The 12,995-nt window shown below is 32.9% G+C and overlaps 1 protein-coding gene across 4 annotated transcripts in view; it reads left to right on the top strand.

Moving 5' to 3' along the window:
• CSMD3 (CUB and Sushi multiple domains 3) overlaps positions 1 to 12,995 on the top strand; it is a 587,774-nt gene that overhangs the window by 387,855 nt on the left and 186,924 nt on the right. For all 4 annotated transcript variants that reach the window (XM_088178475.1, XM_014870085.2, XM_088178481.1 and 1 more), the window contains 2 exons: positions 682 to 808; positions 1,443 to 1,645. In XM_088178475.1, coding sequence (XP_088034601.1) covers positions 682 to 808; positions 1,443 to 1,645 — 330 coding nt within the window. The remainder of the gene's footprint in view (positions 1 to 681; positions 809 to 1,442; positions 1,646 to 12,995) is intronic.

Below are 12,995 nucleotides of genomic sequence, written 5' to 3'. Positions count from 1 at the left end.
ATTGTTAGATCTATGTAAAATCTGATCTGTATGATCTTATATGATCTGTGTACAGATATATTTACACAGGCATTTATAGTTCTCTCTGCTTATATCTCATCTAAGTAAATCTAAGTGGTATTGCCTTTTTAGGTTAAAAAAAGATAGTAATTCTTAAACATTTGTGCATACTGAAAGTCCTAATACATGCAAATCTAGTTAATGTCAGGAAATAATCAACAGAAAAAGTTTAATCAGAAAGGCATTGTAAAACTAGTATTTTTTAAACTTATATATAAATATCAATAAGCTAGAAAAATCTCATATATTTATATGAAATAGATAAAATAAAACAAGATACAAAAAGATATAAAGTTATTTTGTATTTTTGTCACTCCTGTTTCTTTACAATATTACTATAACTTCATAAATTTTGCAGCTACCTACAGGCTCAATTATTTCCATAGGAGAGTGAAAAGAAGACAAGACTTAAATATTATAGTAGCTTTCTGTTTCATCTTCATTTAGAGGAAAATGGAATTGAGTAAGTAGGCAAGCAAGGAGTGAAATGCAATCCTTATATCTGTTTTACAGTATTATGGCATATAGTCAGTTTAATTGTATAACCTGTTCAACAAAAGAGTAAATTGATTGTTCAGACGATTAGCTGTAAGATCACTCCATAATGTTGTTTTTTATTAGCTGAATGTGGAGGACGGTTTAAAGGAGAGTCATCAGGAAGAATCTTGTCTCCTGGCTATCCTTTTCCCTATGACAACAATCTGCGTTGCATGTGGGTGATTGAAGTAGACCCAGGAAATATTGTCAGGTACTGAATATGGATCTTACAATTTTAACAAATATTTTTGACTATAATAACAAAACATTACCTCTAGAGGGGAGATAAAAAAAAAAAGGGATTTGGGGCTTAAAACTTAAGATGCAGATCACTGGTTTTAGCATTTGAGGTTTAGGTTGAAATTGTTGATTTTTCAATAAGCATTATCCAAAGAAGATGGAGCTTTAAAATTGGTTATATTTTGTGAAATGATGGAGGCTAAAGACAATATTAAAAAAACCCTGCAAAGCAACAAAACAACACAACCTGCATTCTTACAGTCCTTTTTAGTTAATTTGATTTGATGGGAATGTGATAAATAATATTCTTAGAAAATTTGAAACTCTTTTGAAAAGATTGTGTAGATACTTATACATTATTTGAATGGCTAAAATAATATATTACTTTATGGTGGACAAATTCAAATATTCTAAGATGTTTTTCTTTCAAATTCATTTTAGTATTGGGATTTCATGCATTCAAAGATAAATGTGTGAAACATGATAAAAAATTACCCTTTAAAGTTATATTTTATTTGCTTTTTTTCTGTTGTTTGTTTCTTTTTGTTGTCAAAATTATAATGTTGAGTAATATTAAAGCTGACAATAAAATGGTGTTCTTTCAGCCTCCAGTTTCTTGCTTTTGATACTGAGGCATCTCATGACATTCTTCGAGTTTGGGATGGTCCACCTGAGAATGAGATGTTGCTCAAAGAAATTAGTGGCTCCCTTATTCCTGAAGGCATTCACAGCACACTCAACATAGTCACTATCCAGTTTGACACAGATTTTTATATCAGTAAATCTGGATTCGCCATACAGTTTTCAAGTAAGTTGATAAATTCAATTTTTAATTTATTTTATAGGATATTTCACTCACAGATAATTATTGTGCTGGAAACACTAGAAATCAGTGACAACATTTCTGATTTAAGGGAAAAAATTGGCACAGACTTTGTTGTAAAATTTTATCGTAAAATAAAATGTTGTAAAATTTTATCGTAAAGAAACAAATAAACAAAACCAATAAAAGATCATGTGCTTTGCTAGTTTTGGTTTTTAAGGGCAGTTGGGGCAGTGCCAGAATGCTTTAATTATGATTAGTGTTTTTCACAAAGGAGGTGATGTAGGCATGTTAAAATATCCATCCTTTTCTAATCAGTAAGAGTTTCTGCTTTCAGAGACATCTGTGGGGAGTTTTCATTTCTGTTGTGATTGTATGGGTTGAAATATAAAAGATCTCCACAGGAACAGCAATGTCCTTCTCCCTTTTGCCTTCTAGTGCTATATCATCTTATTACAGGCAGCGGGATGACAAATCTAAACAGTTGCCTAACTGTTATTAAATCCCTTTAGACATTTTATTGCTGAAACAGAAGAAATCATTGAGGCAGGTCCGTATTGACTTTCTTTTTCCTCTGGTCAGTGGAATTCATATATATGTATTTCAGGACTAGCAAGACATAGTCTAATGACATTTTGTGTAGCAGCAGCAACATTTCTAACATGGGTTGACACAGAGACTCTTAATATTTACACTATTTACCTCATTGTGTTTCCTGTGCTTTGTAGTAGCATTAGCCGTTGTATTCCCCTATTCTCATTCTTTCTATGTGTATGACAAATACATGTATGTGCATACAGTAATTTGAAGGAAGAATGAATTATATAAATGGGAGTACAAAGTGAAAGGTATTTTATTTGTAGTGAAAGAGTGCTTCTGCTCCATATTTTTGAAGCCATGAATAGAAATTTTAACCCCTTGGCTCCAAGGTATTTTTGGCATTTTATGACCTTACCCCCTTCCTGAGCCTGTTTGGGAGATTCTCACATATGTATTTCCATTTTCAGACATGCTCTTTAATTTTGATGCCAGAGAGGGAGACCATTATACACTGAACTTATTTAGGCAGTCATTTAAGCTGAGTGGAACAATAGATTGATGCAGAATAAGAATGGGGTTACAAGGAAAAATGGATAGTACATGGGAGTAAAGATATAAAACAGCTACTGATGCACTTGCAGTGATTTACATGAAAAGAGGGTTTAGAAATTTATCTGAGAGGCTCTCTATTTGTTTCTCCATGCTTTTGCAGTCTGTTGAGTTCTAATGACACTTTAAAGAATCCATGAAGTTTTACTGCCTCAACATTTCTCATTCTCTTTAGCCCAGATTCTCAAAATCAGAGTGCTCTTTCTCAAATAGTTGATGTGGCACAGTTTGGGTGTATATTCTCAGTAGAATAACAGAGTTTTTTGAGGTTTTTTCTTAAGATTTTAAAAGTAATGTTCAAATTGCTACACAACCTGAATAACGTTAATGCTCTATGGATATATTATTTCATTAACCAATAATGAAAAATCTTTGAGGAGATGGAGGAAAGAGAAGGACAATTCTTTGCAACTTTGTTTCAAATAAAGTATACTTTCTTTGAGTAGCTAATGTTGTCTGAGTGAAACAGATGGTATCTTCATACTCTAGCTACACTGTAATTAACAAACAGAAAGCTCACACAAGGGAGGTATCTGCTTTTACTTTCCTCTTGCCATTTTGTGAAATTGGGCAAGAATATTTAACTGGATTATCGGCCCTTCTACCTCAAGAGAAATGTTATTCAATGACAACAGATACTTTGTTCAAACTCTTTTAAGATTTTGAACGCTTTACTTTCTTCTCTATTATATTCTTATCCTTTAAACAGAAAATATATTTCCAAAAATGAGTTAACCTTCCTATTAGTTCCTTAGGTTTTTTATTTCATTTTCTCAATTGTTCCTACAAAATTTCATATCTGTCATTTAATGAGTGAAAATTTTTACCACTGATAACATGATATAATTTATATTTGACTCCTCTATAAGCCATCCAATATAATCAGGCAAACAATTTTTATCTGGAGATACAAAAGGCAGGTGAGATAACATCCTTCACCAAATGAAAAGGGGAAGGGTGGAAAGGAAAACCTAAAGAAGCTGAAATGTTATATAAAAAGTAGAAACAAAATTATTATTTAATTATTATGTATTACAGCACGTAATGTTAGAACTGTTTCTATGTAAGACTGCCCAAAACAACCCTTTAAGAGGCATGGAAGTTATTAATTTTGTAAAATTTAGAGGATCTGAAGGGAAAGGGTTTGACAATGAGATTTTTCTTGCCCATTTTGTCAGTTAGTCTATTTTTTTATTTTTGTTAGCTTGCCTTTTTTGTGGAGGAAAAAAAAGGTTATTTGTATTTGAAATAATAAAACAATTTCGATGGTTTAAACATTCATAATCTCTTTCTGTAAGAAAATAATCACAGAATCATAGAATGGTCTGGGTTGGAAGGAACCTTAAAGACCATTTAGTCTCTGTGTTTCATGTAGGCTTTCTTCAGGTAGTGGATGTCCACAACTAGGACTCCCTGTAGCCTTCTCTTTTCCAGACAGAACAGTCCCAGTTCTCTCAGTCTTTCCTCACAGGGGAGGTGTCTTATTCCTCTGATCATCTTGGTGGCCTCCTCTGCACTCACTCCAACACGCTGATGTCCTTTCTGTGCTGGGGACCACGGACCTGGATGCAATACTCCAGCTGGGGTCTCACAAGACCAGAGTAGAGGAGCAAGAAATTATTTATTTTATCTTGAACTAAGGAATTACGAGAACTTTTTTTATGGCTGACAAGGATAATTTTTAAAATTTAACACAATTTTACATTACTCTGAGAGGAAAATGTAAAAGTGATGAATTTCAGATGAAATAAGGGGTTCTTCCACCAGTTATCCAAAGTGGTACTTTCCACCAATTATCCAAGGCTAGTGGAAGAACAGCTTCTTTTATACATCTGATATAAACAAAGAAATAAATGACTTCACATGTCATCATTAGGCAGAGCAGAATTTTTACCTTGTCTTTTATGTGTCTTTGTGTCTTTCATTGTTGTGTTAGACCTCTGCAAATGACCACAACAGTATCTCTTAATTTAAACATTACAACTTTTCAGTTTCTGCAGTCTTCTTAGAGGCTACAATGAAGTAACATGATAGAAAACAGAGCCCACAAATCCTGAAAATCAAAGTGACAAAACATGTATAATAAAGTAGAATATTTCAAAAACTTTTTGCATATGTGTAAAAGGAAAATAAGAAGCTCTGGTGATTCAACAATAAGATAAAAATACGAGGATTTTAGAACATGTCCAAACGGCATGTGAATAATATAGCTATAGAACAGATGCCAGAGGTCTATCCTTAAAGAAGTGTGAAAAGTTGACAACAGGCCAGAAGCAATATGCAAACAGGAAATACCTGTTACAGCATATTTTCTCTCAGCTGTCAGAGATGAAGCATGAAGTGCCCAATACATACTGGAAAAACACCAATTAAATCAGGAGTAATTTTTTTTTTTTTGAACAGCAAATTTTGCACAAAATACAAAAGTAAACCTTCAAGAAAAGTGAAGGAGAAAAAAAAGGGAACAATCATGTATTTGCCAGAGACATGAGCTATATTTCTCAGGGTCAGACCAAAATATTAGGCACAATGAAACATTTCCATCAGTTGACATCACTTCATGTAGTAGCTGAAGTAGTAGCTGTTAAAAAAAGAGAACTGAAAGTAGTTGAGTAAGAACACAAAAATGGAAAACATTGGCTGATAATAATTGTCTATTTAAAATAATATTTTTAGTCAATTTAATATGTCTGAAGTGTGTAATATCATATCAGATCCCACTGAAGTTAATCAGATTCTTTCCACAGATTTCAATGGCCTTTGAATCTGGTATTACAGAAAAGTTTTCTCTCTGCTAACTTTAACATTTCATGTGCCATTCATCTTTCATTCCATTATTATTCCATTATTCCATTTATTCCATTATTATTTTATTCCATTATTCCATTTAGGCCATTATTTCACTACTAATAGCTGCACTACTGAATCACTCAGAATTACAGAATACATTCTGCTCAGATTTCAGAGTGCAGTCACATTTCTAACTAATTAAACATCACACAGGATACAGCATTTTTTAGAGCATTATAAGGCAGCCAGTAAAGAAAAAAACTGTAAATATTTTTTGAGTATTGTGAAAGTTTTGTAAATAGATGTTGTAGCAGTATTTTATATCATGTGACAGCAATTTCTTATATAACAGGATATGCCTTAAAACGCTTGGATTTACTGTCAAACTGCAGCTGTTCCTCCTTGTTTTAAGACTGGGTGAATCGCCCTTCGGAGTTAGTTGCCTAGAACGCTTGAGGCAGAGATCTGCTTGCATGGCTTAAGTCTGACAATATTAATTTCCAGTCTAGAATTATAATGCATCATATTGCTTATATTGATTACTATGATGATTAAACGCTTACAAGTCAGCTTTCTATTTTTATGATTTATAGCCACATTGTCTTCTAAATGTTTTGTGGTAATTTTTTTTTTTTTTTGTTATCTTGTTGCTGTTGTTGTTTATTGGTGGAATTTCTTTTGTAATGCTGAACACCCTCCTGTATTTTTGTTTTTTTTCTCTTCTTTAGCTTTCCAGTAATAAAGATCTCTACTTTTAATATATTTACCCTGAAGGTGATTTTCAAATGCATATGGGGAATTTTACTGGTTTCTTTCTCAGAATGCTGTTTCCTTCCACTGCTGGTATAGGGAATCATTTCCTAACATAACTTTTTCACTTTTCTGAAGTTACTAACATAGGATTTATTCTTCCTTATGTGTATTCCACAGCAGAAAGAACTTTTAATCTAAAATATTTTCACACTCTAGTTTGCTGACTTCTTTCAACTTTGAGCGGAATCCTTTGGATTTAGAGATTTCAGGTGGACCACTTTCCTATCAGAAATATCTGTGGATGTCCACACTTGTAAATTCAGCTCAGTGGTTTTATTTTAGGTTTGTAGGGGGTGATTTTGTTGTATGTTTTCTTTGGTTTTGTGATTTCTTTTTTTGTTGAATTTTGGGGGAGGGAGTGGGTTTGCTTTGTTTTTAGCATTAAATGCCTTAAAAGAAAGAAACCATTTAATAGGTTTGTTTCCTTCTATCTGCTGTTGCCTTTCTTTTAAGAAGCAGATATTATTGAAAGGAATGACCATTTATGTCTTTCAATGACAAAAATGTCATTCCTGTCACAAGTTTGTAAATGAAAATAACTTCTTAGTAGCTGTCATCTCTTAGTTCAGCAGCATAGAGGGCATGTGCATTTTTTTGCAGGCAAATACATTGAGTTAATATTTTAATGTAAAATGCCTTGGTAATGACTTCTAGCTAGAGAGATCTGGAGTTATAGTATTAATAAGTGAAAGCTGAAAGGAAGTATCAAAAGAAATTCATGACATTATAAGTAATTTTAACATTATATATAAACCTATATATAAATATATATTATAAATAATAATATATAAATCGTCCTCCCTGTCATTATAAAAGTAACTTAATTATATTTATGATCGAAATTCCTGATTTTAAACCCAATGCAATATAGTTTGTCCAGATCCTTTTGATCTGTATGAATAGAAAGTCTTGTCACCTGTCCTAAATTTACATATGCAAAGTTGACTTTGTCTGACTTGTGACATGGCATTTCAGAGATATCAGGCTGATATGGTTCCAAATTTTAAATGTCATGTGTCTCAGGCTAATATTTTACTTTAATATTTCAATTTTATATGTGGGAAAGATATTTTTCAAATCTGAAAATTCTGATGCTATGTTTTCTTTTACAGAATAATAAAATTGAATACTCTGCTTTAAGTTTCTCAGATAATATTTTCAGTTCCAATGGGCTATTTTACTTGCAGAAGAAGTTCATTACAGATATTTATAATTGTGTATACAGCAAAGTAGTTTGGAAGTGCAAAAATATACTTGTGTGGTTCTTAATATTATAAATAAAATTAATTTCATATTTCAGAGAAGGTTTTCTAATTTCCTTATATTTTTTTTCCTTTGGTTAATTAAACTCTTTCATTGAGTTCTTTCAAATCAACTATTGATCAAAATAGAGCACCAGACAGCAAAATATTTATGTAATAATACAAATCCTTGAAATTATTTCAACTATGATACTTTAAAGATTTAATTAATATCATGTATTTTATTTTCTGTTTTGTATTAGTCACTAAAAATTTGTCAAAAGTATACAGGTTATGCTATTTTGTGTACCAGGTACCTTCCTAATATTTAAATGTGTCTCCAACAGAAAAGCATTACAGTTTGGTCTATATCCACATACACATTTTTATGATTTTATTCAAAGGATCAAATAATGGAACGAGGATATAAGGAAGCCTGATGATCAAATAACCTATGATTAATAATATAGTTTGCCTCTTTATGCTCTTTTGGGACCAAAATGATGTGACTCCATTTACTGGATAAGTAGTATAATCTCAATTAAGCTTTACTTCCATTGTATTTCTTTTGCTACCGATAAGTGAACAAAACTGCATGGGACCAAGACTTACCATGTTTTTTCTTCTATGTACAAAGAAACATAACCCAAACCACTTGACTTGTGAAGATTTCACCATGAAAAGTAGTCTCTGCATTCATATGCTAGATTGATTATTCAGCAGTCCTTACTTGCAATCTTATATAGAACATCAAGTTAAATACTGTGGGACTGACTAATTCATCATTTGAGGTTTATGCGATTCAGTTTTGCAAAATTGCATACAGATAGTTTTGTATATCTTTAAATGTATGTGGAGTTCATCTTCCTAGAATAAATTCTGTACACAGAAAAATGGTATTGAGCTCTTTTTGCAGAAGTCTCCAAAATGGTATCTTGCTAAGTATTTTATATAGATGACAGAAGTAAAGTTTGGAATTGACATTCAACCACATGAATGGGGAAGCCGTTTTTCCAATGGTAGATAAATTAGATGTCATAGTTATTATGATCTTTGTTGTCATTGAGAAATTCTGATTCTGTTTAATGCTACTTTGGAGACAGATTTTATGTTCATCATTTTCAGTATCATTAGTTTCATTTGTTTATCATTCATGTGCCATCCTTTATAGATACATGCACATGCACACATGTGATGGGATTTTTCCTGCAAGTACAGGTACATCTTCAGGACTCACCCTTTTTCTACATTCAGATTACAGTAGAGTTCACAAATGTACAGGCGGGACAACTGCTTTGAGACTTATCTGCTGTTTCTCCAAGGTCTTATCCTCCTCTCAGTTGAACATTTTTCATTTTTTAGTCAATGAATGTAAGAGAAATGCATGTTCTATTGTATGCAATCCATAACAAAGGAAAGGAAAGTATTTTGGAGGTTTTATTGCAAGCTTGTAATTGATTGAACATCACAGAAATGTATCTAGAGAGAAGTAATATTTGAGGGAATGGTATATATATATGTATATATGCAATAGAATAATTAATGTTGGAAAAGACTTCTAAGATCATCAAGTCCAAGTCCAGCCACCAATGCAGCATAAACACCATGCTACAGTGGAGTTGACTTCAAGGTTGTCAGCTCATTGTCTTTTCCTACTTTCCCTCTTAGCCCATTTCTGGCCAGGGATAGCCATTTTGTAACATAGTAATAGAAACGGGAAATTTTTTCTGCTATTTTACCTGATCTCATAATTGAAAGATATAGAAAAGACTCTTGGCTGATGAATGCTCATCTTTCAGTCCTATATGTATGAATGTGGAAAAAAATTATTTGTGGGCTGGTGTCTTCAATTACAGGCTGGACATATTTTGACATGCAGTCAATTCAATTGCAATACAATTCATTTACACAGATGAATTTTAAAATCTTACAAAAAAATTTCTATTCTTATATATATTCTGTTGTTGGTTTGGTAAGATCTAATCTGTATAATGCTGAAGAAAACAGAAGCTATTCTTTGACTGTTCTTTAATTTTTTCAAGTGACTGTAGTATAATACTTCAACAGAAAAAAAAAAAAAAATTACCTTAGCAAAGATCAGGGTAATGACATTCAAGTATGGACAGAATATTACCAAATAATGGTGACAATTCTGTATCAATGTCAAACTTACCAATTGTAGTACACTGCTCCCCTCCAACCCAACCCAATCCAAACAAATAAAAAAGAATTAATGGGGGAAAAAAAATTAAAAAGTAAAAAATTCAGTTACATTAAAGATTTGGCCATATCTTTAAGAACTATCAAAATATGCTCAGTGTTTTGAAACTATAGAGCTATAATGCATATATGCAATCTGTGAAATTAAGAAACAAAATTAAAAAAAAAATAACTTTTAAGATAGGAACAATCTCCCTCTCTCTTCAGAAGATTTCAGTTAAAGGACAGAAAGTGTTATTCTCTGTGGTACAACCATGTCCTTAACAGCTGCAGCAAAGAAGGTTGCACACTATTTGGCAGGTGAACAAATGAAACAAACATATTTTACCTTAAATCATCTTAATAATCTTTTTAATAGAAATGCTATTAAGAACTGAATTACCATTGGTAAGATTTTTCACTGCATGAGTAGCCCTTGTGTGTAATCCAAGGTTCTAGTAATGTCTTCTTTTTGAGAAGTTATTTCTATCTCACTGTTTTCACATGTACACGTAAAGGAATACGTGGTCTGACATAGCAATGGATCTAGTATAAAGGCTTTAAAGAACCAAAAGGTTCCAAAAACCCCGAGCCCTAAACATGCAATCTAAATGAAATGAAGATTTTCAAAACACTTCTTCCCAGATGAAATGCATTGCCAGCATGATTAAATATTGTCACAGTATCCATTTTCTACTGAGTTTCAGAAATTTTCTGAAACTATATGTCAATTTATTTATTTGGGCCTGAGTTTCATACTCAGTGCCAAAACTCTGACAAAATGCTTAAAAAATAATGCTTGTTGCGAACTGAAGAGTTCATATTAATGGAAAAAAGATTATCATTTATGAACTAGAAATAAAATAGCTCTTAAGGTTTCCAATAAGACATGGTAATAGAAGTGTAGCAATTTGGGTGGTTTTATCAGCTAGCATAAAATTGATAAAAACAATAAGAAAAAGTAATCCATAGATTATTTAAAAATCCATAAGCTATCTTTTCTGATAACCTATTTATAATCCTAACCTAACTGATAGTAAAATCCCATAAGGACCCTTACAAAAAATCTTGATGCTCACTGTTGGCCTCTTCCCCCATTCACCCCTCCCACCCCTCCACCCTCCCAAAAAAGAAACTATACCAGGTTACAGTGTAAACAAGAATTTTGAAACAAGTTCAGTTGATGTCTGAGACGGGGTCAGGCTGGTGAGGAAATTTGTTCTGTGTGAGTGTGGGGTGTGCAGCTGTGAAGGAGCCTTGGCCCAAGCTTGGCTGTGCAAGTGTGGCTGCCAGAGTTGGTCCAGGATGGTTGGATGGGGAAGTTTCCTTACCACAGACACCTGCCTATACAACCTAGAAAACCCTGTTTCTGCAAGATGTTAAACTTCTTCATTGAAGGGATGCGTTGTCCCAAATGAAATTCTGACTCTGTGATTTATTCCTAATATTTTCCTATTTTAATCTTTAAACAAAAACTGGCAAACTTAGAATCCATGAAGTCATGCAAAATCAACAAATGGAGTCTGTGGTTAGAATTTACTTAAGAATTACAATGACTGTGCTTCTAAATCTGTTAGATCTACAGCAGAAAGGAAAGTTAAAAATAGATTAAAGAAATGCTATCAGCAGTGCTTCTGTTGGTAGAAGACAATGAAAACGCTGTGGATAATTTATTCTTTCTTTTTCAGGAATAGTTATATAGAAGGCTGGTTTTGATATAGCAAATACCAGGCTTACCTGGTTCTCAAGCAGCATTAGAGATTCAGGGAGACTAGAGTGTCCATATGGGTAAAGGTATTATGTGGGTTCTGAGACAGCTTGAATTCTGACAGTGCAGTCAGAATTGGTTCAGACTGAGCGCAGCAATACTAGAAAGCCTTTATTTAAAGTGATAGGAGTTTGAAAGAATATGTTGGTTTAAATAAGCTTATAATAATATTTTTGACATGATTCGTGTTATGAAGAGCTCGAAGTTTGGAAGGCTTGAATCTGCTGACATGGTTGTGGGCTCTGGGGAAAAAAAAAAGAAAAAAGATTTTTTTTTTTTCCTTAATTCTCCAGGTTTGAGATTCAGACTCTTTAATTATATTTGACTCAGCATGCATTAGAACATCAAATTTAGAAATCACTGTTAACACCAAGAAATCCCAAGACATTTATTATATTGTTTCCAGCATCAGTGGAGTCTATTATAACCTTGTCCCACTTTTAATGCTATATTTCAAGGTATCTTTCCTTCATGAAAATAGAGCTGTCCTTTTAGAACATTTCAGTCACCTATTAAATTGCCTAGACTTATGAGCTATCAGAAAGTTTTTGACCCTGGCAGTAACTTACCACTTCTGAAGCAGGAATAATCAATTTAGAATATTTAATGATCTGATTTATGGATTACATAATCTTTTACATTACTTTTGTGCCTTATTATTAAAAAGATGTATCAAAATTCTTTTATACCCCACATAAAGGACACTTGTAGACAGATCTGTATTTTCATCTTTTCTGGGCATAATTGAATGCTGGTTTAATGGTTTCTGTGGCTCTGTAGGAGCATTTGCACGGTATTGTACAGCTTGTAAAGAGATTATTTAGGATACTCCCTCATCTCCACTGCTCAAAATATGTGAATCTGTTTATATGAATGCTTTTAGGAAAAATTCAAACAAGTTGTGGGAGGAAGGGAACTGAATTTTTTGCATGGCTTGGCTGCAAAGATTCTAAACAAGATTCTGCCCCACTTTATTCAAGTCACTTAGCAGGAACCGTATAAGATAAACAACTTTCCAGAGTAAATATTTCTGCCTGTACAATGGCACTTGTTTACTGAAGGATTGGTGATCTCATATTGAAAGCCTAAATTTGAGAATATGGCTATCTGGCTATCTGAGCTATAAGTCTCACTTGTGTGTCCTTTGGTTCTTTCTGTGTCAGCACATCACACAGAACTAAGAGGAGCTGATACCTGGATGGAAACAGCTGGTACTGAACCACTGTTGGCAACACTGTTCAGAGATATTCTTAGTTCAGAGTCCTTCTACCTAATTCAGTAGTGTATCTTCAAATTTAGCTTCATCCAAATTAAGACTATTCATCTGCTCCAAAACCATGCCCCATTGCAAACCAAAACACAATCTGGAGTTTTA

This window comes from Sturnus vulgaris, chromosome 1 (assembly GCF_052056855.1).
Source record: "Sturnus vulgaris isolate bStuVul1 chromosome 1, bStuVul1.hap1, whole genome shotgun sequence".
Taxonomy (NCBI): Eukaryota; Metazoa; Chordata; class Aves; order Passeriformes; family Sturnidae; genus Sturnus; species Sturnus vulgaris.
This window is presented reverse-complemented; position numbering and strand designations above follow the sequence as displayed.